The sequence below is a fragment of the Gopherus evgoodei genome, chromosome 7 (assembly GCF_007399415.2).
Source record: "Gopherus evgoodei ecotype Sinaloan lineage chromosome 7, rGopEvg1_v1.p, whole genome shotgun sequence".
In the NCBI taxonomy this organism is placed as follows: Eukaryota; Metazoa; Chordata; order Testudines; family Testudinidae; genus Gopherus; species Gopherus evgoodei.
In genome coordinates, this window is record NC_044328.1 from 98,758,941 (window position 1) to 98,781,419 (window position 22,479).

The following is a 22,479-nucleotide window of genomic DNA, read 5'->3' on the forward strand; positions in this document are numbered from 1 at the left end:
GCCTAATGAACTGTGCAGCATCAAAGAGAAGCAGGGGAGGCTGCTGCTTGGGGAGTGGGGGTCTTGCGGGACCAGGGGGTTGGCGCTGCCTGGGACGGGATCCGATGCACCGAGCTGGGCAGCTGCTGCATCCGAGCCCCTGACCTCGGCCCCAAGTCATCAGCTGCTCCCTGGATCCGCACAGGCCGAACTGCTGAGAGGCGCGGGAGCTGGTCCATGAGGCTGCAGGCATCCCCGGCGGGGCAGCCCCCAGGAAGAGGAGACGAGCCGCGCGCCTCTCCTTAGCTTCCCCACTGCGTTGCGGGGCGGGGGCCTCGGGTTGTTTTTGCAAGGCCCGGTTGCGCTTGGCACTGGGGAGGGTGGGAGTGGGGACAAGAAGGGAGGAGGCCTCGGTCTCTGCATTGCAACGAGGGCAGGCTTCGCAACGGGGGCTATTTATTTAATTTGCTTGGCTGTTTACGAGCTTCCCAGCAGGGCAGAGTGTTGGGGAGGGAGTCATGGTAAGATGAGTCCAGCGTCTCTCCAGAGCCCTGACCCTGCCACCTGAGGGAGGCAGCAGAGAGGGGAGCAGGTGTGGGAGTGACCCCCAGTCTCCCCCCCCCCCAGAGAGCTCTTGCTTTCAGTGCAACTGGCCGTAGGTTGGGGGATGCAACTTGGTACAGAATGACCCATCCGCTGCATCGGTGGCTGTCTCCCCCCTGTGCTCCCGAAACCTATCGCAGGAGACCCTGTTGGAGATGATTATATGACTGGTGACCCTCCTTTTTCCCCTCCCAAGACACAAATTTCTTCCTTCCTTTCCGACCCTCGGATCCTAGCCACATCAGAGAGAGACCGGAATCTCCTTCCAGTTTTTTATAGCAGGGTTACATTTTCGGGTGTATGTGTGTGAAATCCTAGATCTGTTACGTTTTGGCTTAAATATTGTGGCTTGCCTCTCTCTCGAAAGGGACAGAAACTGCCTAGGTAAAGGTCAGAGGGGATTGAGCTACTTACTGCATACTTAAGCCATAAGCTTTGTCAGTGAATGGAAGATAGAGTGTGTGTGTGTGTCTATTATTTATTTGGTGCATGGGTTTGATTTTTTTTTTAAAGGATAAAGTCTTCCATTTAGTTTGTAAACCAAGCTGGGCAGCTGTAGGCACAGTGCTGTAAAAAGCATTTAAATTTCTGTTCCCCATAGTGACAGCAGGTTGGGGAACTGCAGTCTGTGTCATTTTAGCAACTTCCCCCTTTGTAAAGTTTTTGCTGCTTGGATGGGGATGGCAGGTCAGATTGGTGTGTGCAATTTACTACCTTGCTGCTAAATTCAGGGGTTCGTGTTGCATCATTGCTTTGGTTTGGGGTTGAGGAAGCTGAGAGCAAATGAACTTAGGGAAGTGTCTAGTTTTGGAAGAGATGGTTTACAAATGTGTCTTTTAAAATCCAGTCTTAAATCAGAGAGAGCACAATCTGGTTGGCGTTGAATGCACTAATACTTAGGGGTTTGCAAAAAGGGATAGGGGTTTTGCTGCTAGAATTGCCCCCTAAAATTTATCCTACAGTCACCAAAGTTTGAAGGGAGCTGGTTTCAAATCCTTGTTGGCTTCTGATTCGTCAGGGTCACTACTAAGGGGAGAGGTGTCTGAACTGGGCTGCCTGATTCATTCTCCCTTGGAGACACGTGGGGAAGAGAAACTTGGAATTCAGAGTAAAAACTCTTTGCTTTCCAAATGCACCAGGAACTTACCTTAACCCATACTTGAGGAACTGCCTGAATGTCAGCCGAACTTGTCCTCTGCATCAGGCTGCCCCTGGAATAAATAGGCGATCACCCACCCCTGCCATTGTAGCCAAGTGGGGGACAGGTGTTTGTGTGTGGGGGAGAATACCTCCTGCAAAGATTCATGCCAAAGCAGGTGTCTCGTCAGGTCTGAAACTTTGAATGTACCTGTGGGCTTAAAGTAAGGCTCCAGGCCTGGAATCCTCTTGGAAATCGGAAACTGGACGTTCACCCACACCCCGCCCTGGGGCGCGAAGGGGAGCTGTGTTGGATACGTGCTGCCCTCTTGCCATGGGGCGCATGCTGAGGATGCGAGTAGTTTATATTCCTGCCATGTTGGACACCTCTCCAGAGTGCTAACGGACACTGCTTTACCCAGCATCCTCTTGGCTTAGCCAGAGTGGCCCTGTCTGTTGGAGGAGAGGAGCCAAGTAGCTCTGAAAGCTGCCCCCACCTGCGAACATGGAGACCAAGCTGCCCCCTGCTGGCACCCCCACCAGCCCCTCATCCCCAGGGATGTCGCCCGTCCCCCCTCCTGATAAAGTGGACGGTTTCTCCCGGCGCTCCTTGCGCCGCTCCCGTCAGCGCCGCTCTCACAGCTCATCCCAATTCCGGTACCAGAGCAACCAACAGGAGCTGACACCCCTGCCCTTGCTGAAAGGTGAGTGTCGCACAACTAGTGGGGCTGGGAGTGGGACTCCTGGGTTCTGTCCCAGCCCTGGGAGAGGAGTGGGATCTTGTTGTTGGAGCAGGGGGTTGGGAGTCAGGAGTCCTAGATTCTCTTCAGCTCTGGACAAGTGCTGCTTGTGCCTCAGTTTCCCTATCTCTGAGAAATGGGGATTTCTGCCTTATCTGCTTGAGGGATTACATTGATATTTGCACAGGGGCTTGACCCATACAGTAGGTCAGGGAACGTTCAGTGTGAGCTGAGACTGTCATTTCTGTCTGCCCTGTGTTCCCTTGCCACCCCCGCTTGTCATGCACAGCCAGACCTGGGCTTTGAGTGCCTTAGTGTTATCCTGCCCTTGGTGATTCCAAACAGCGCCCCATCCCCAGTGTCACCCTGTACAGGGGTCACCTGGGTGCTCTGGGGCTATCTGATCGTGGGCGTTGTTAATGTAGGGTTTTCTGGGTGTCCTGGTGCTATCTGTACTGGGTTTGTTATGGTACAGTCTTCTTGAGAGCATCAAACCTGGCTTTGTTTTTGTAGGGTTGCCTGTGAGTGCTGGGCTTTGTAATCGTAGGGTCTCCTGGGAATCCTGGGGACTGCTGCTAACTGTGCTGTAGGTCCTTTAGTGTAGCTAAGCCAGGTTTGTCGGAGGGTTGTGCTGGTTTTGTTGGTGGGTCACATGGGAGCTCTGGGCCTGGTTTATTGTCGTAGGGCTCTGTGGTATTTCGGGGCTTGTTGTGATGGGGTTACTTGGCAATGCTGGTTCCGGTCTGAGCTTGGCTCTGCTGCCATGTGTTCACTGCCCGCTCCTGCAAACAGGGAAGTGGCTGGAACCTCTTAGTCACCACACCCCTCCTTCTTGCCTTAGCTCTTCTTGGCCCAGTGACTCAGCCACCTTGCATGACCCAACAGGCCCCTGGGAAATGAGGCAGCCCCATGAGGACTGGCTTAGAACCAACCACAGGGCGGGGGACTGGCTGTTCAGGGGGCAGGGAATGGGATGTTGGCACCAGTTCCCATCCAGGCTGAGTTACTGGGACATCACTGACCTCTGATGCCCATATGGTTGCCCGCAGCATGAGATGAATTTGCCAAGTCCCAGCTGGGCTCCAAGCAGGACATGTGGCTGCACTGCACAGCCAGTGCCCTTGGGACACAGAGCAGGGCTGAGCTGGACTGGTCCTAGCCTGTTAGTTTCCAGTCTGCAATGGCAGGGGTGTGATGCTGATGCCCTGCTAATGCCTCCCCTAACAGCACTGTCAGCTCCTGGAGCCCTCCATGTCCTTAGTTCAAACCTTCCCCATCCTTACTACTTTGGGAATCTCCAGGCCCTGGCCTACTAGACAGTCTCAATTGCCTTAGCGTCCTATAGGGGAGTCAGACTTGGGAGGAGCCCTGGTATGGAAGCTAGGGATGGAGGGAGGATCTTTTGGAGTCTCGCACCATCATTCAGGCCCTTAGTTGGGGGCAGGCCCACCTTGGGCAGGGAGGTGTCCCATAGGGGCCACCACTTGTAGGGGCAACTGCTCCCTGGTTGTCTAGTGCTTGTCATGTGTACAAGCTGTCATGCTGCATCGGGCCCATGGGCCCATCTAGTCTGGCCTAGTATCTAGACTTCACTTCCTGAGCTGGGGATAGAACTCTGCCTAACTTCCACCCCGCCACACACAGCAGCTCTGACCAATGGACCCCACTCCTGTCTCAGAGCTGGGAATAGAAGCCTGACTCTCAGCTCCCAACCCCCACCCTGCTAGACCCCCTCCCCCTTCAGTAGAATGCTGGGTGTTTGCTTGGTTTCTCTAAGTGCCTTTTGGAGCCAGCAGCCAAATTGATGCTGAGTGTCTCCCTGGGAACCTTCCCAGATACAGATACGCACTGGCTTTCTCAGTGGCTGAGGGGGTGGGGTTATGTATGTGGGAGCTCAGAGCTGTAACAGAAGTGGGGTTGCAAGTCAGCGTGAAGAATGGTTTGCAGTTGACTTCAGACACCAGTCTGGTATAACTGACCTGGCCATGCGTGTACCCGGGTTTGATTTGCCATGATGCTTGTGGGCCCTTCTGAGACAACTTCAAGCAGGCTGGGGTCAGTGTGCAGCCAGCCTTCGCACCTGGGGCCAGCGAGAGGATCCCCCACGCTGTGGCCAAAGACAGACAGTGTCACAACTCGCTGGCAATAGCCCTCCGACTAGATTGGATGGTGGCTGAGGGCTTTGCCGCAGATTGGCTTGGCAAGCTCCACATCTGCTAAGAAGCACTGGGCTAGGGTAGCAGATGGGCTGTGGGTCGGGATAGAGGGACCCCAGCAGAGCTCCATGCATGTGTGAGCTCAGCTCTGCAATAGCGAGAAGCTCTTTAAGCTCCAGAGATTTAAAAACGCAGTGTGGGATTTGGCTTCCCGCACGACTGCTGCCTGAGTTGGGGGATCCCTTGGGTCTTCCATAGATCGTGTCCTCACCCCCACGCTGTGATCCCTGCCCTGTAGGCGTCTCTCTGTTCAGAGTTGCCTGGAGGCTGGTGCTGCTAGCTGCATGGGGCTGTTACTGGGGGCTTAGGTGAGACCCGGAAGAGGGTGAGACTGAATGGCCTTCCCCTCTAGGGGGCCCTGGCTCAGGTCTGGCCTCAGGGTAGGGGAACTGGCTGGCTCGGGTGGGGAATGGGACATGAGGCCTTTCCCCTCCAGGGGCCACCATCTCCACTGCAGACTGCTTGGTGGCCTCTGCCTGGAGTGAATTTGTCAAGTCTCCGTCTAGTTCTAAGCTAGGAGGTCAGGGGAGTTTGTGCCACCCATCTGTCTGCACCTTCAGTGGCTGAGATCCTGGTGGTGAACTCAGCCTCCCTTCCCTTAGAAACTCCCCTGCTCCAGTGTTCAGCATCCCCCAGTGTCTGTCTTAAAGATCTCACCTGTCAATCCTTACCCCCCCCATGCCAGCTGTGCCCCTGGTATCTTTCTGTGGGGTGGGGGCAGAGCTCAAGGGCAAGGAGACACTGGTGGCAGAATTTGGAGGTAGGGGAGATGTGCTCCATCTATATCCAGCCTGGAGGTGCAGGTGAATTTCTGTAGGCCTGTTTTATTGGGTCTCCTGTTTCTCTCCCTGCCTAGAATGGAACATGAGGCACCAGAGCTGCCTGGCAGGCAGGGAGGGAGGTGAACGCTGGGCACTTTAGGGACAGGACGCTGCCTTGCTTGTGTCTGGGGGAGCAGAGGCCTCTGCTGGGGCTAGATCATGGGTCCTGGGGAGCCAAGTTCTCTCTTGGCTTCAGGGGACCGTGTCCCAGCTGCATCTCTGGCTGGGGCTGCCTCCTGTGCTGCTGTCTCCACCTGGAGGCAGGAAATTGCCTGCCTTGGAAGACAGCCCTGGGAGGAATATGGGCATCCGCTTTCCTCCTCTCCCACATCTGGCCTTATGCTCCTCCCCCTCCCCTGCCCCATTTCCCAGGGCTCTGGATGCTGTTGCTTCGTCTCAGATCTCTGCTGCCGTGGAGATGGGTCCTGTGGGGCTTGCTACCCGATGGCCTCCCTGAGGAAAGCACCAGGAGTGGGCTCGCTGAGCCAACTCTCTGCTGCTCCTCAGTCCTGACCCACGGGCGCCCTTGGCTTTGCTGCTGATGCGTCTCAGTCTCACCCTGCAGCACCCTCTACTATGTCAAACTCCGTGTTCGTCTTTCCTGCCCCAGATGCACCTTCCCTGGCCCAGTGCTTGTCATGAGTGGCCAGTGGCTATATTCACACCCAGGTCCATGGGGGCAAAAGGCCAGTCTTGCAGCAGTGCCTTCCAGTATCCCACCTGCCTAACCCGGACCCTGCCGTCAGGTTTTCCCACTCTTATCCCAGCCTCATGTGCTCTAGCTGTGCTTCCAGGAGTTGCTGGAATACTGAGGGGGTCACAGGCAGGGGCTGTGCCAGTCCCAGCTTGGTGGCCACTTGCTGGGGTGGGGGTGGGAGCTGCCTGTTCTTGCTGATCAAAGCTGATGCCAGTGCCATCTCCCCAGAGAGCTTTCGGGGCTGAGTAGCATCTTGAGTTCAGAGTGAAATCTAGATGTGGGGCTGGGGAGGGACTCTGATGTGTGGAAAATAAGGGGTGTGGAATCCGAGATCATCTGTTCAGAGTTTACCGGCGCTCTGCTAGATTTCCCCACCCCATGTCTGCCCCACTATTTTTAGGGAGACTCTAGGCTGAGCCAGTGGCTGGGAGGGCTGTAATCTGAACATTGAGGGAGGTGCACTGGAGCGACTTTCCCTGCTGGCCCCCAAAGAAAATCCATTGGGTTGCGTTAAGAAAACCAGATACAAGCCTAGCAGTTGTACTGCAGGGTTGTCCTTGGCTGTTTTGGTGCTCCCTGCTGCACACCAGGTCTGAGGGGCTGTAGGGGCAGGTTGAGTGGGGTCTAGTGGCTAGAGCGCTAGGACTCTGGGGTTCTATTTCTGGCTCTGCCACTGACCATAAGCAAGTCGCTTCCCCTCTCTGTGCCTCAGTTTCTCCCTCCCATCCTGTACTTTTTGAGTGAGGCCTTTAGGGCAGGGACTGTCTCCTGAAAGTGTCTATTCAGTGCCCAGCATGACAGGCCCCTGATCTTGGAGGGATTGGGTCTCTGCAGTGCTATCGTCATACCCATAATTATTCTGGTTCTTGGTCTGTTGGATTATCTGATTTCATAATGAGGATGCTACACAGAATACTGGACTGGCACTCAGGATGCTTGGGTTCTATTCCTGGCTTTACCACTGGCCTCCTGGGTGACTTTGGACGAGTCCCTTCCCTGCTCTGTGTCTCAGTCTCCCCATCTGTAAAATGGAGATAATGATGCTGACCCCCTTTGTAAAGTGCTTTGACATCTATGGGTGAAAAGTGCTAGAGAAGAGCTGGGATTATTACCCTGTCTCCCTCAGCAGGAATCTGAACTGATTTGCTTTTCAAGGCACTTTGAGCATCCAAGAAGGAATCCCTGGTTTAATCTGTGGGTTCACACGGGTATAAATCCTAGCTCAGGTAGACATACGTGGGCTAGTTCTGCTTGAGCAGGAGCCTAAAAATAGCAGCATGGCTGCAGTGGCTTGGACTGGCTGCCCTAGTACGTGCTCAGGGAGTCGGGCAGTATTGTACTCGCTTGGCTAGTCCAGGCTGCCACTGCTGTTGCACTGCTATCTTGCTACTTCAAGTTCTGTCTACCTGAGCTGGGGAGCACACTCTGAACTGCTGTGTAGGTGTGCCTCGTGTCACAGCTCCTCCAAGAAAGTCACTAATGGTGGCTAGAAATGGTGTGTGCATCCCATTCTGAGGTGACGTGTTCCCAGTCAGTATGGGGATAGTTGAAACCCCTCCCTCTCCCTCGTTACTGAGTTTTCGATTTTTGTTGCCTCTCTAATCTCCCTGAGAATTTCACCATCCTGGTCCGGGGGAGGGGGGGAAGTGTCAGTAGTATAGACCTACTGCTATACTCTTATTATTCAAGCATGACATTTTTATCCCTAGAGATTCTGTGGGACAGTTTGATTAATTTAAGGTATTTACTATATGTCTATCACATATAGTGCCACTCTGCCCCCAGCACAACCTACTGTAATTCCTGGATATTTCCCGGTTACTGCAGTGTCCCATTGATTATCACCAGTTCACCACATTTCTGTGATGCTTATTATATCAATATCTTCGTTCAATACAAGGCACTTTTGAGGTTCATCCTTTCTGGCCTTAGAATCTGTGACCCTGAATCACCACAAAACCCAGTGTGGAACTTCTTCATTGGCATTAACCAGGCCTTGGATTGTTAATTATTTGCATTGCAGTAGCGCCTAGGAACCCTAGTCATGGACCATGGCCCCGTTGCGTTAGATGCTGTACAGACACAGAGCAAAGACTGTCCCTGCTGTAGCGTAATATGGGAAGGGATCAGCTTGATGTGAATGGACCTTTCATGCCAAAGGGATTTGCTGACAGGGAGACACCCCTGGGGAGAGCTCCCTAGAGCAGGGACTGTGGTGATTCTCTGCAACCCCCCCAGCACAGTGAATTGGCTTGGGGTTTACCTTCTCTTTGGCTGTTCTCCCAGGATTACTTGGGGCTAAGTCCCCTCACCCATCCACCTAGGATTGAACCACTTCGTGCTGGGAGCTGATGTTTGCTCAGTGCTGATTCCCCTTTCCCTGGATGTGGCAGTGCTGAACCCCCTCCCCTGTGGGAATCATACCACTTCATGCTGGTGGCATGCTCAGTGTTGCACCCCAGCCATGTGGGAATGTACCATTTTATGCTGTGGAGGATGCAGTCCATGTGGGATTGTACCCCTTTACACTAGGGGTGCATGCTTGGTTCTGAACCCCCAGCCCACAGTCGATTGTACCACTGTCCAGTGAGGAGATGTGGTGTTGGGGCCAAGCCACCAGACCCACATGGGATTGTATCACTTTGTGGGGGGTGGGGGTCAGTGTCAGACTAAGTGGAAGTCCATGTGGGATTGTACCACTTTTCCCATGGGGGGTTCATCATCAGGGCTAAACCTCCAATCCATGTGTGGGTTTGTACCACTTTGCGGCGGGGAGGTGTCCTTGGTGCTGATGCTCCCTTTCTCCAGATGTGGCGGTGGCGGAGCTGCACGAGCTGCTGTGCAAGAAGCTCCAGCAGTGCTGCGTGCTTTTCGACTTTCTGGACTGCGTGGCCGACCTCAAGGGCAAGGAGATCAAGCGGGCAGCGCTCAACGAGCTGGTGGAGTGTGTGGCCACCAACCGTGGCGTCCTCATCGAGCCCGTCTACCCTGAGATCATCAAGATGGTGAGGAAGCAGGGCAGGGTGCCAGGAGGGAAATGTGGTCTGATGGGCTAGAGTGGGGTCTGGGAGCCAGGAGTCCTGGGAACAGAACCCAGCTCTGGGGATCAGAATCTAGTGGGTTAGAGCAGGGATGGGGCTGGGAGCCAGGTTTCCTGGGTTGTGTTCCCAGCTCTGGGAGGGTAGAGGGATCTAGTAGGTTAGAGCATGGGCAGGACTGGGAGCCAGGATTCCTGGGTTCTGTGCCTTTTTCCATTGCCTCTTTGAGCATTCTTGGTGGGACTGACTCAATGGAGAATGGGGGCTGGATTGGGGTGCAAGGGCTGGGGATAGTGTATGGGAGGTTCCTCAGGCCCAACTGACCCTCCCCACACTTCTAATCGTGCCAGATCTCAGTCAACATCTTCCGGACACTCCCACCCACTGAGAACCCTGAGTTTGACCCTGAAGAGGATGAACCCAACCTGGAGCCCTCCTGGCCCCATCTCCAGGTGAGATACCCCTCAGAGAGCGTGTAGCGGGAGGGCAGGGGTCCGGTGCCGCTGAGAGCTATGGGATTTGATCCCATTGCTCAGAGAGGCAGCAGAATATAGTCACAGTTGGGACTCCTGCCCAGAGTTGGCAGTACTCCAATCCAGTTGGCTGCAGGGCAGGGGTTGGGAGAGGGGCATGACTTCTAGCTCTGCACCTGGGCGGAACTCCCTGCCATTCTTAAGGAGGATGCGTACTTATGGGCGGTGGAGCAGGGCTATGCCACAGAGTTGGGTCTCAAAGTGCTAGCATGAAAATACTGTCTGTGGTAGGGAGCCACCATGCATCCAGCAGTGGTCTCAATTCTCTCACTCAGCTCGTCTACGAGTTCTTCCTTCGCTTCCTGGAAAGCCCTGACTTCCAGCCCTCTGTGGCCAAGCGCTACGTCGACCAGAAATTCGTGCTGATGGTGAGTGGTGCTTGGGAAAGTAGCTGGATTGGGGGAAGGGGGCCTGAGGAATATTGGGGAAGTGGAAGATCATGAGGGGCTGCTGCTGTTGGGGTCTGTTGCATCATGAGGAGTCAGTGGGGTGGGGGTAGTGGCTGCTTTGATTCCCCTCTCTCGATCTACATTCAACGGGGCTCTTGGACTGACTCCTAACTGGGGTGCAGCAAGTTTGTTGGCTCTTGGCCGGACTGGGCTCCAAACCTCCATCATGTTGGGGCATGTTGGCTGGCAGCAGACACACTCTCGGGACTGGACACACCCATTGGGAGCCATACCCCCTGAGGTGGGTGCCTGGGGGGAGGGCGCTTCACCCATTGCAGCCGATCCTAGGCTGGGGAAGCAGGCAGGCATCCGAGAGCACGGATGGATGGACATGCTTAGAGCAGTTCTGGGATCTGGGTCGGTCCTGCACCTGGTGAGGACAAACTAGTCATTGCACCTAGTGTCTGGGGTGGGGGAGAATGGGTCATTTGTGGGATATGAGGGTTTTGGGGGGTGGGGGGAGAGCAAACTCCCCCAGGGGATATTCAGGCTGGGTGTCGGGATGACGGTTGGCGAGGAGGCAGGCTGCAAGATCATCAGTGTGACCCTCTCTGCTGCCCCCCAGCTGCTGGAGCTGTTTGACAGTGAGGACCCTCGGGAGCGTGAGTACCTCAAGACTATCCTGCACCGGGTCTATGGCAAGTTCCTGGGGCTGCGTGCCTACATCCGCAAGCAGTGCAACAACATCTTCCTCCGGTGAGCCCCCCAGGCAGCGTGGAGCCTGCTATGGGGCAGAGGTCTCCTTCCAGCCAGTCTCAAGCCAGGCACCCTGACCTAACCAAGGAGCATGGGTTGCCATGGCTTTCCAGGAAGTTCCTCCTGGAGAGAGTGGGACTTCCTGGGGATGATGATTTGTGGGCAGGGTTGGGATTCCCTGGCATGCCTCTTTATGGGGCAGGAGGTTGGGACTTCCTGGAAGTATGTCTCCAAAGCAGAAAGCCCCCCAATCCCGTTCTGGTTGGCAGGTGCTTGAGTTGTGTCCCTTGGTCTCAGAGATGGGGCAGGGCCCTGAATTCCACCACTTACCCAGGTCTCTCCCTGCCTTATGGGGGATGATGTGCCCTGAAGGGGCTCTGTCTCATATGCCCAGTATGTGGGGTGAGGCTGGGGAAATCACCCCCTAAATTTGACCATGGGGTCGGGGTGACCAGTAGAGGGTTACTGTGCCTTGGAGTGCCCATCAGGGAGCAGTGGGCTGCCCAGGCTTTCTGGGAGTGTTCTCCATTTGCTCTGGACTGAAGCTGGTGCTGAAGCCATGGGGGAAGTATTAGCCTACCCACAGCAGCCTCCCCTAGACCTCCCCCACTCTCCATTCCCTTCAGAGTTCACAACACCTGTTTCCTCCCTACCGCGCTGCTGGGCAGGACTGGCTCCTCCCACACACACAAATGTATGGGGGTCCAAGGGGAGCACAGTCCAGTGGGGAGTTGAGGGTTAGTAAAGAGGCATTGGAGGCATTTTCATCTCTTGCCTCTCTCACCTTCCCTCCCCCCAGGTTTATCTACGAGACGGAGCATTTCAATGGTGTGGCGGAGCTACTGGAAATCCTGGGCAGGTAACGGTTGCACCTGGGGGCAGGTAGGCAAGGTGGGGACTACACCCAGTCCTACAGGCCCATGTTCTGTTTTCTGAGAGTCAATAGAAGGTGCCCCATAAGGATTCAGCCCTCCCCAGGGCATCCCCCACCAGTAACCATAGAGTACCCACCAGGGCACCTTGTACCCCCCCCCCCCCCCCCCCCGAGGGTGCTGGAATCTAGGGCTCCCTGTCCCCCATCCTACCACACCCCACAGCTTATCCCATCCCACTCCCAGATGGAGCCAGCACAGCTCCAGCCCCCCGTCAGCTGCTGGATCCTGATCTCCGTTCCCCCAGTTGTGTGTGTGTGTGTGTGTGTGTGTGTGTGTGTTTGTGTCACCACCTGTCCGTCCTTCCTTTAACGTGCAGCATCATCAATGGCTTCGCCCTGCCCCTGAAGACGGAGCACAAGCACTTTCTGGTGCGGGTGCTGATCCCGCTGCACTCAGTCAAATCCCTCTCCATCTTCCATGCCCAGGTAAGTGCCACCTCCTTCTAGGAGTGGCCCTGAACTCTGGCCTTTCACCTCCAGTGAGATAAGGGGTCACCTCTAGGGGTGTGAGCTGCAGGAGTCTGCTTCTGAAATTGTGCAGGGAATAAGTGATCCCCAGGGAAGGGGACTGGGAATGGGATACTGGTCTTCTCCCCTGAAAGAGGGTCTGGCTTTCATCTGGGAGATTGAAGAGTGGCCTCAGTGGCCATGCCTTAGCGCAGCAGCAGTGTGGGGGACCCCTGTGCTGTTCTGCCAGGTCAGCGCTGCCTTTAGCCCCTCTGAGATTTGATTTCTCCTGCCCTCTCCACCCACCCTGCAGGTGGAAGTTGCCTCACTACTGCCCCCTTGTGGCTGCCTTTTGTCATAGCAGCACTGTTGGCCAAAGCTGGGACAGTGTCAATTGTAGATAGGGCCCTATCAAAATCATGGTCCATTTTGGTCAATTTCATGGTCATAGGATTTAAAAAATCATAAATTTCCTGATAGCTATTTAAATCTGAAATTTCACAGTGTTGTAATTGTAGGGGTCCTGACACAAAAAGGAGTTGTGGGGGGGGGGGGTCGTAAGATTATTTGGGGGGGAGGGAAGGTTATGGTACTGCTACTCTTACTTCTGTGCTACTGCTGGTGGCAGCGCTGCCTTCAGAGTGGGCAGCTGGAGAATGGTGGCTGCTGGCTCAGATCCCAGCTCTCATCAGCAGCACAGAAGTAGGGATGCCAGGTATGGTATTGCCACCCTTACCTCTGCGCTGCTGCCTGCAGAACTGGGCCCTCTGTCAGCAGCTGCTCCTCTCCGGCTGCCCAACTCTGAAGGCAGCAGCACAGAAATAAGGGTGTCATGGTATGGTATTGTCACCCTTACTTCTGCACTGCTGCTGGCGGGGCACTGCCTTCAGAGCTGGGTGCCTGGCCAAGAGCCACTGCTCTCTGGCCACCCAGCTCTGAAGGCAGTGGAGAAGTAAGGGTGCCAATACCATGTCCCCCCCCCCCTTAATAATTTTGCAGTCCCCTCAACCCCTTTTGGGTCAGGACCCCCAATTTGAGAAACACTGGTCTTCCTCATGAAATCTATATAGTACGAGGTAAAAGCAAACAAAAGATAAGATTTCATGGTGCGTGATGTGTTTTTCATGGCTGTGAATTTGGAATAGCCTTAGTTATGGACCCTGCTGATGAGAATCTGACCTCTTGGGGGAGGGGGGGAGGGAAATCTGTAGGTTGGGAGGGATTTCTGGTTCTGGTGCTGCACATGGGATGGGCAAGGGGTGTGGACCTCCTGGCAAGGCTGGCTTTAGGAAGTGCGGGGCCCAATTCGAACATTTTCAGCGGGGCCCTGGCAGGGCCCCAGCAGGGATGACTAAAAAAAAAACCGATGTAAAAAAAAGCCTTTCATTTCTTAGCAGCCGGTTCCCTGTAAAAAGTTCTGATTTAACAGATGTGGCACAGTATGTATTTTTTGTACCAATAGGATTACCATACATCCATATTTTTAAAAATTCCTCCCAGATGGTGATTTAAGAACCAAAAAGCTGGACATGTCCAGGAAAATACAGATGTATGTTAACCCTACCTAAAGTTCTTTTTAAAAAGATGGGCCTGAACTAGAAATGAGCTCCGTTTCACGTGTATGGGTCCCCAACACTCCCTGGGGGTGTGCTAGGGTGACCAGATGTCCCAATTTTATAGGGACAGTCCTGATTTGCCGGTCTTTTTCTTATATAGGATCCTGCTACTCCCCACCATGTTCCAATTTTTCACACTTGCTGTCTGGTCACCCTAGGGTATGCACATGTGTGGGTCACAGCTGCTCACTGCCCCTCTCATTGCAGCAAGTGTGCAGGGTTACTACCCTGGAAACTGCAGGGCACTAGTGAACATGGGGCTGGCTGGAGGCAGGGTAGGGGCTGACTGGAGGTAGGGGCTGGCTGGAGGCGGGGCTGGCTGCAGGTAGGGCAGGGGGTGTGGGACTGGCTGCTGACGGGCTGGCTGCAGGCAGAGAGATGTGGGGTGGAGTGGGCTGGCTGGCTTCAGGCAGGGCCTCAGGGGAGTGCGGCAGGGGTTGGCAGGCCTGGAGACAGAGGAGTGTGGGACTGGCTGGCTTCAGGCAAGGGGGTGAGGCAGGGGTTGGCTGGAGACAGGGCAGGGGGTGTGGGGCTGGTACAGGCAGGGCAGGGGGTGCAGTAGGGACTGGCTGCGGGCAGGGATGTGGGGCCAGGGGGTACAGCCTACCCTGTATTGTAAGTGCCCCCTCCTCCTCCTCCACCAAGGTAGCAGCAGCAGCAGCCCAGGGCTTGGGGGCTATTTAAAGGGCTATTTATAACCCTTGGGGGCTATTTAAAAAGTCTGGGGCTCCCCTGCTTCCACCACCCCAGCCCTTTGAATAGCCGTGGGAGCCCTGAGGAAGTGGCAGGGCTCCAGGGGCTATTTAAAGGACCGGGGCAGCAGAGGCAGCTGGAGCCCCCCACTACTCCAAGGCTCTGGGGGTTATTTAAAGGGCCTGGGGCTCCCCTGGTTCTACCACTTGAGCCCTTTAAATAGCTGCGGGAGCCCTGGGGAAGTGGCAGGGCTCCAGGGGCTATTTAAAGGGTTGGGGCAGTAGAAGCAAGGAGAGCCCCAGACTTTTTAAATAGCCCCCAAGTCTCCAGGAGTGGGGCTCTGGTGGCAATTTAAAGGGCCTGATGCTCCAGTCCCTGCTGGGAGCCCCAGGCCCTTTAAATTGCCCCCTGGGGAAGCTGGGCCACCCTGGTACAGTGCACCGGCAGGGCTTGGGTGTGGAGCCCTCTTAGGCGCAGGGCCCGATTCGGGGGGATTGGTTGAATTGGCCGAAAGCCGGCCCTGCCCTCTGGGTTCTAGGAAGGTATCTAGGTGGTGGGAGAAGCCCTGTCTCAGATGCTTCCACTGCCTGCTGATGGGATTTGAGCTCAATGGGCTAGGGAGGAATCTAGGGGGTGGGGACCAGTGTAGGGGGATCCCTGTCTCTGATGCTGCCCCACTTCCCCTTGCAGCTGGCGTACTGCGTGGTGCAATTCCTGGAGAAAGATGCCACCCTGACGGAGCATGTAAGTGCAGCCCCATGGTGGGGGATGGGATCCAGGGCCCAGTGGCTCTCCCCTCTAACCCTCCCATGTCCCCCTTCCCTCAGGTGATCCGGGGACTGCTGAAATACTGGCCGAAGACCTGCACTCAGAAAGAGGTGGGGCTGGGGCTGGACGGGGGGTCTGCTAGCTGGGGAACAAGCTGACATGGGGAAATGGAGGCTAGGGTTGTGGGGAGGAGTCTTGGTGGGGGGGCATCTGTGCACTGCATAGGATCCTAAAGGGATGAGGGGGGTGAAAGACTGGATAGCACTGGAGGGCACTGGATGGAGTAAAGACTGGGTATTGGGGGATTTGGGGGCAGGCACAGGGGGTGGCCATTGTTCAGGAAACATTTGTTGGGTGTGGGGAGACATGGTCTGTGGGGATCAGGGAGCACACAAGCTGGGGTGTGACCTGGGTAGGGTATTGAGGGTGCCTTTCCTAGCCCTGTAGCTAACAAGGGGAGCTCTGCCTCTCCCCACCCCTGGCAGGTGATGTTCCTGGGGGAGATTGAGGAGATCCTGGATGTGATTGAGCCCTCACAGTTTGTCAAGGTGCAGGAGCCGCTCTTCAAACAAATCGCACGCTGCATCTCCAGCCCCCACTTCCAGGTGTGTGCAGGCTGGGGGGGCAGGGCCTAGACCCCTCGTGAATTGGGTTTCCCCCATCAGGGCTCTAGGGCACTAAGGGTCACTGCCCCCAATTAGGGGCTGGGGAGGGGTCCGGACTCAGCCAAGCTGGGGTTCCCTGAGTCTGGGCTGGTCCTGAATCCTGGGTCCCCCACCCCAGTTTGGGGACTGAGGGGGTCAGGGCTCACTCCTCTGGCCAGGGTTGTTGGTGCTGAGGGACCCCTGGTTTCCTCAGGCCTGGGGTGCAGTCAAGACCCGTGCTGATGGGGATCAGACTCCCAAAGGACAGCTCCCAGCACTGACCCCAGGTGGCAGAGGAGGTGAGTGAGGGTGAGAGGGTGCAGGGCTGAGCAGCCCCCAGGACTCAGCCTGTCTCCCTTGTCTCCAGGTGGCAGAGCGGGCTCTGTACTTCTGGAACAACGAATATATCCTGAGTCTGATTGAAGATAATTGCCACACGGTGTTGCCTGCCATCTTCGGCACCCTCTACCGGGTCTCCAAGGAGCACTGGAACCAGTGAGTGTGTGTGAGGGATGTGTCTCAGCTGCCTGCTCCCTTTAGCCCCTGCAGAGCTCCAGAGACGGGGGATCCCTCCCCTCTGGGGAGTCTCTCCTCCTAGGGTCTCGCTGTTCCCCACAACCCCTCCCTTGCTATGTAAGGAGCACGGGGTGGTGGGGGTGTCTCAAGTGCATTGGGGAACTGGGGTGAGGAGCCTGGGCAGGGGGCTGTGGGGTGGGCATCTTGGCAAACCCCATGATGTTTTGCAGGGCTGTGGGCGGTGAGCATTGTGGCAAGTGCCAGGATGTATTATGGGCAGAGGTGGGTGGGTTCCCTGAGGCAGGGAATCCAACATAGGGCTGGCAGCTGAAGCCAGTCAGGGTCTCACCTCTCCTCCCTCCCCTGTGCCCACAGGACAATAGTCTCCCTGGTCTACAACGTGCTCAAGACCTTCATGGAGATGAATGGGAAACTCTTTGATGAACTCACGGCCTCCTACAAGGTGGAGAAGCAGCAGTGAGTGAGGGCCAGGTGTTGGAGGGGATATGGGGCATCCAGATGTTGGAGTGGATGCCAGTCTCCTCCCCTCATGTGCTTAGGGCCAGCCCCCTCCATGCAGGAGTTCCTAGGGGATTCTGGGAGAGGTGGGCACTGCTGTCCAGTCATGTGACCTGTGGCTTGGCATTCCATAGGCCATACTTGTCGCTTAGCCCTTGCACAGGGTTGGGCTGGGAGCTGGGGAGTGAGGAGCCCCCAGCCAGTTTGGAGTAAGCGCCCCCAGTGGTGTGCAGAAGTGGGAGGCCAGAGGATGCTGCCGAGCTATTGTCCCTGCACAGTGCCCTCGGGTGGTGCTTACCTCATCTTGGCTTGGGTTTCCCGGGGACATGCTCCATCCCCCACAATGCCCTGGGGCAGCTGAGACCATCTTGGCCTGGGTTTCCCAATGGCTTCTCCAGAGCCCCTGTGAGGGTGTTTGACCACAGGTACTGCCTTGGGTTATTGGCGAGGGGCCAAGTTGCATGCTGCCTTCCCCCTCACTCTGCCACCCCATCTCTGCAGGGAACTGAAGAAGGAAAAAGAGCGCCAGGAGCTCTGGAAGCAGCTGGACGAGCTTCAGCTGAAGAAGCTGCAGGGTCTGGAGGAGGCGCAAATGAACCGGATCAATCTCCAGCACAGCCTGGGCTTGCAGAGTGGCAACAAGAGTTAGAGAGGTGCCCAGCCAGCCGCCAGCCTCTCCCCTGCCCAGCCTGTGCCAAATCAGAGCCAGCCCCTCCATGCTGCAGGAGCCCACGGCCCTCCAGCCATCACCATCCCATCCCACCAGGGACACGGATTCAAAACAGGACTGGAGGCGGGCACCCCTTCCTTGGCAATTGCACCCCACTTGGGCTGGCACTTCTCCCCATCACATCTCCATGGTGTACACTTAACACATTACCCCACATGACCTCTGTGGGTCCTAGCTGGCACAGGGGCATGTTTTTAGAGGTAGCCCCAATGCCCCCCATTCCTTGGGGGTGCGGGGTCCAGCCTCATCCCCTTGCCAAAGGGGCTGGGCCAGGCTATGTCTTGGGGTAGGAGCAGGATAGGGATGCAATAGGCTGCAGGGGCACAGGACCTGTGGTGAAGGGGTCCCCAGGGCTGCTGGGGGCAGGGTGAGTTGCTGGTGATTCCTGCCTTGGCAATAAGCCTGTCTCAGCTGTTCTGGTCCAGGGAGCCACCTCTGTTTGGCATACGGGATATAAAAAGGGGTTAGATGGAGGACCCAACTTAGCTGTCCCCAGTGCAAGCTGAACCTCCAGCCCCCCTACCACACTGCAGTGGGTTGTGGCTGGCTCTGCTGTAGGGGCCGGATAGGGGGTCCCTGTGTTTCTTAAAGCAATAGACCCTCATGTTTCAAACTAGGCTCCTAATGTAAGGGGGGGGGAGTAGAGCCCCTTATGAGAGGCCAGGAGTTCAGTTTCTGCCCCCCTCCCCCTCTGCGAGGTATGTGTTATGCTAGTACGAATGGTGAGCCTGGATGTGGTGAGACTGAGCTGCTATGATGAGAAGGACTCTGAAAAAGAGATCAGCTGAGCCTTGCATTGATCCTCCTCCATCTATCCCCTTGGCTCATTACTGCAGCCCTGGAGCCTGCTCCCCAAAATTTGGCAATTAGCTTAGTGGTGCACTCTCTGAGCTCCCCCTATTCATCAGTGCACCCCACTTCACTCCCCTACAGAAACAGCTTGGGGGAGATCTCCCCCCAATAGTGGGGCACCCCACAATCCTGATCCCATACATCAGCACACCCCACAATCCTTCCCTTATCTCCACCCTCATCTCAGTCTTCTGCACAAACAGCATGGGGGAGATGCCCCCCCATATCTGTGCACAATCCTGACTCCCCTGCACGAACATACTTTGGGGAGACTCCCCGTCGTACCCTCCCCCACACACACACCACGATGGAATCCAGGCTTCTGTGGGATCCTGTTTTCTCCCCCTACACTCCACTGCTGCTCCAGCAGTCAAATGTATCTCCCCTAACATGAATGCCCCCATAGCAGAGATGTTGGAGGAGGCTGTGTAGTGCCCTCAGGTACAGGACCAGCAGCCATGGATGTGACAGCTCAGAGGACAGAAGGGATTGTTAGTGGGGAGGCAGGAGGGGAGGGCCTGTTGTCAGCCACTATCTGATTTTTTAATTTTTTAATTTTTTGGACACTGCTAAGGGATGGAGAGGGAAGCAGCTCGGGAACTGGACCTGGGGTCCATGGGTATGTGAGGGGGGAGTTACCCCTCCCTGGAGATGGGTGATGGTGCAGAAAGGCAAGAAAGAGAGCAGCTTTATAGCTCTGCAAGGTTAATACCAGTCTCCCCTGCCTCTTCCCTGCAATCCTCTTGGTTCAGCTCTTACGAGTACATTCCTTCTCACCATGACCCCTCCGCCCAGCAGCTGTCAGCTGCAACTGTCACTTTAAAAGTTTGCTTCCTCCCTTTTCAATTTCTGTTTGAAAATCTATTCACAAGATCTCCCCCCTTCAGATGGTGCACTCTGTCCTACAACATTTCCCCCAGATGGTAGAGTCTGTATACCCCCTCCCTGTTTAGATGGTATGGTCCGTTTGGCTTCTTCCTCTTAGGGAATGATCAAGTTGAAACAACCCCTTTTCCAGCTTGGAGCCTTAATAGACTGTACCATCTGGGGAAATAAAGGGGTGAGGCTGGAGATTACTATATGATATGGTCTTTGAGTGCATTGTACCATCTGGAATGAATTGTTGCATATTTGAGGCGAGAGAGGGGTCTGCATAGGTACCACCATACGGAAGGGGGAGAAGGGTGTTGAATAGTCTGTACCATTTGGAAGGGCTGAATAGGCTGTGCTATCTCAGGAGAGGAGAGGGATTTAGGACTGTTCCATTCTGGGAGCAGGGGGGAATTGTATAGATTAGCATTGCTGGGTTGGGGAAGTTAAACTTGACTGTTCCAACTCTAGCAATTGGGAGGAGGAGGGGGGAAATAGACTGTACAGTCAAAGGGTGAGGGAGGTTGGACTTGGCATTCCAGCTCTGGGAAAGGTATGAGTGCATAGTTTCTATTATATTAAAGGGGGTGAGCTGAATGGAACCTGCCATTGTTGGGGGGTGGGGGAGCAGTTTACTGCTCTGTCTCGCATTGAATGAACCATACCATTTGGCTGGGTGCATGGCAGTGTATCTCATGGGTGGGAAGGAAGGGCCTGAATAGACTGTGCCATTTGAAGGGGGTGTTGAATAGACTTAACCATCTTGGGGTATGGGGGTTGAAAAATGCTCCATTTCTAGTCATGCTGAGCCCATGCTCTTGCATCTCCATGGTCTTAATTTTCTTCCCATCTTCGAGTGCCGGCGCTGGCCAAAAAGCATCCCGGGTTTCACATCGTGCCCTCAATACCAGGCATGACTTAAAATATTTTACACTTCCCTGGGGGTTTTATTTTTTAATTATTATTTTATTGGTGGCAGTAGTAGGATATTTTTAATTTAAACCTTAATTTATTTGTAGCAACTCACGCCATATGGTGACTGTAGTAACCGGGTGCACAATTGTTGTCTCTTAGATACAGCGGCGACATAGCTACCATGAGAGGAATTGGGGTTTGGAATGGACACCAGGGGTTATTTTTGAGGGAGGAGGAATTCGGGGGGAAGGATTGAGTAAAAAACAAGAAGTTAAATGACTATATTTAAAATAATTTGGTTTAAAGCTGCCTTCCCTCTTCCTCTTCCCGTTCCCCCTTATTTTTTTGTTTGCTGGATAAGTCTGTATTCAATAAAGAGATACTTTCATGTCACTGGGCTGTGCAGATTCCATTCACAAAATGTTAGGCTGTGAAGGTGGGAGAAGGGGCATGTAGGTGGGGGCTGGGAGTCAGGACACCTGGGTTCTTTTCATAGTCACTGATTTGTTCTGTGACCTTGGGCAGGTTGCAGATTACTGGGTTGTTCTCTTGGTATGTAAAATGCACTCACCACAGCCTGTGGCAGAGTTAATTGCTGGGCTGTAGTAGATGAGGGCAAAGTCGTTGGGCAAAGAGAGAGATAGAAGAGTTGAAAAGCAGGGTGGGAAGAGCACTAGGCTTTCCCCACCCAAAATTGGCCATAGAACTCTGGACTCCTGGTAACCAGCCCTCCCCTCCCCCAAGCCTTCAAAATTGGTGACTGGGCTGTGATGGGGGAATCTGTATAGCAGGATATGGAGTTTAATGGGTAGAGGATGCTAGTGGTCCCCTCTGTTTGGGGAGGGGCAGACCTGTAGAGTTCAGAGCTTGCTCTTAAATTCTTCTGCAGGGGATGAAAGCAAGAAGGCCAGCCATGCTCTCTGTGCCCTGGGGCTGTGCTGTCCTGTTACCCCCTGCCAAGAAGCAAAGAGGGATACCAGTGTCCTAGTGATGAGCACCCAGTAATGAATAGGTGCCAGCTGTCCCCCAGCAAGAATAAAAACCAGCACTATTTGCTCCCTACAGCCTCGGAAGGACTGGCCTTGTGGGTACAGCCCTGTGGTGAGACCCTGGGGCCCTGGCTTCAAATCCTAGTTGTGTGTGTGGTGTTTCCACATCTGTAATAGGGGGTTCGTAGCATTTCCAGCAGGGTCTAATCCCAATCACACTTGGATGGGTCAGATACTCAGGCTGGGGGATGCAAGGACTCTAATGCCTGAGCCAATAGCAATCTCCATTTGCTGTTCCACTAGCAGGGCTGTTATCCTGCCCCACTAGGCTGTGTGGGCACAGGGCACACTCCAGGGCACAGCTCTGACTTGCTTCAGAAGAGGGCAACAGCAATCACCCCACTGAAGAGCCTGTATATCAGCAGTTCCCAAACAATCATGCAATCAGCAGAGTGGGTTGGGGCAGTCCCTAGTAGACAAAGGATGCTATTTAGCTCTGCACAATGTGATCCGTGTGTGAGAGGTCATGATGCAGGGAGGATGCCATTTTGCTCTATAGCCTGGTAGCCTCCACACAGTGTGACCTTACCTGCTCCATATGGATGAAATCACACTGCAGAGTCTGCCATTTTTGTAGAGCAAAATGGCTGCCTCTATGCAGCGTGACCTGGCATGAACGGGGTGCATGGTCTTGGTCACGGTGCGGATAATAACTCTTTTGCTCTTCAAAATGGTCCTCTCCATGCAGGCTGGGGTCCTGGCAGGAAATACTTTGTTAAAATGCACTTCTGTCAGCAAAACTTTGGGAAGTGCTGATTTATATGGTCTGCTTCTAACTCAGTCCCTTTTGCTCTTCCCCCACCCCCATCCACGGGCAGGGATCTTTGCATTAAATACATCACTCCCCAGGCAGTTGTATGTTGGAGGAGGCTGAAGAATCCCATCCTGTGCTGCCCCACAGGGAACCCTCTCAGCAGCTCTGCACCTCTAGCTGCTGCTGGAACATCTACTCCAGCATCAACCCATTGCATGTCTTCCTGCAGGCACTAATGCTGGCAGCTGGGGGAGGAGAGGGGT

General features: G+C 54.8%; 1 protein-coding gene across 1 annotated transcript; it reads left to right on the forward strand.

Moving 5' to 3' along the window:
• Positions 1 to 20,806, forward strand: PPP2R5B (protein phosphatase 2 regulatory subunit B'beta). The gene is made up of 13 exons (XM_030568413.1): positions 1 to 2,423; positions 9,002 to 9,198; positions 9,582 to 9,683; positions 10,040 to 10,132; positions 10,779 to 10,909; positions 11,709 to 11,768; positions 12,161 to 12,269; positions 15,290 to 15,343; positions 15,427 to 15,477; positions 15,853 to 15,972; positions 16,379 to 16,506; positions 16,903 to 17,004; positions 17,548 to 20,806. Exons 1-13 carry the CDS (start codon positions 2,225 to 2,227, stop codon positions 17,693 to 17,695), a joined length of 1,494 nt encoding a protein of 497 aa, XP_030424273.1. The 5' UTR covers positions 1 to 2,224; the 3' UTR covers positions 17,696 to 20,806.
• Positions 20,807 to 22,479: the final 1,673 nt, after the last annotated feature.

Coding starts and splice junctions, on each gene's coding strand:
- PPP2R5B (XM_030568413.1), top strand. CDS start 2,225: ATGGAGACCAAGCTGCCCCCTGCTGGCACCCCCACCAGCCCCTCATCC. Junction 10,910..11,708: donor TGCAACAACATCTTCCTCCG/GTGAGCCCCCCA, acceptor CCCTCCCCCCAG/GTTTATCTACGAGACGGAGC. Junction 16,507..16,902: donor TCCAAGGAGCACTGGAACCA/GTGAGTGTGTGT, acceptor CTGTGCCCACAG/GACAATAGTCTCCCTGGTCT.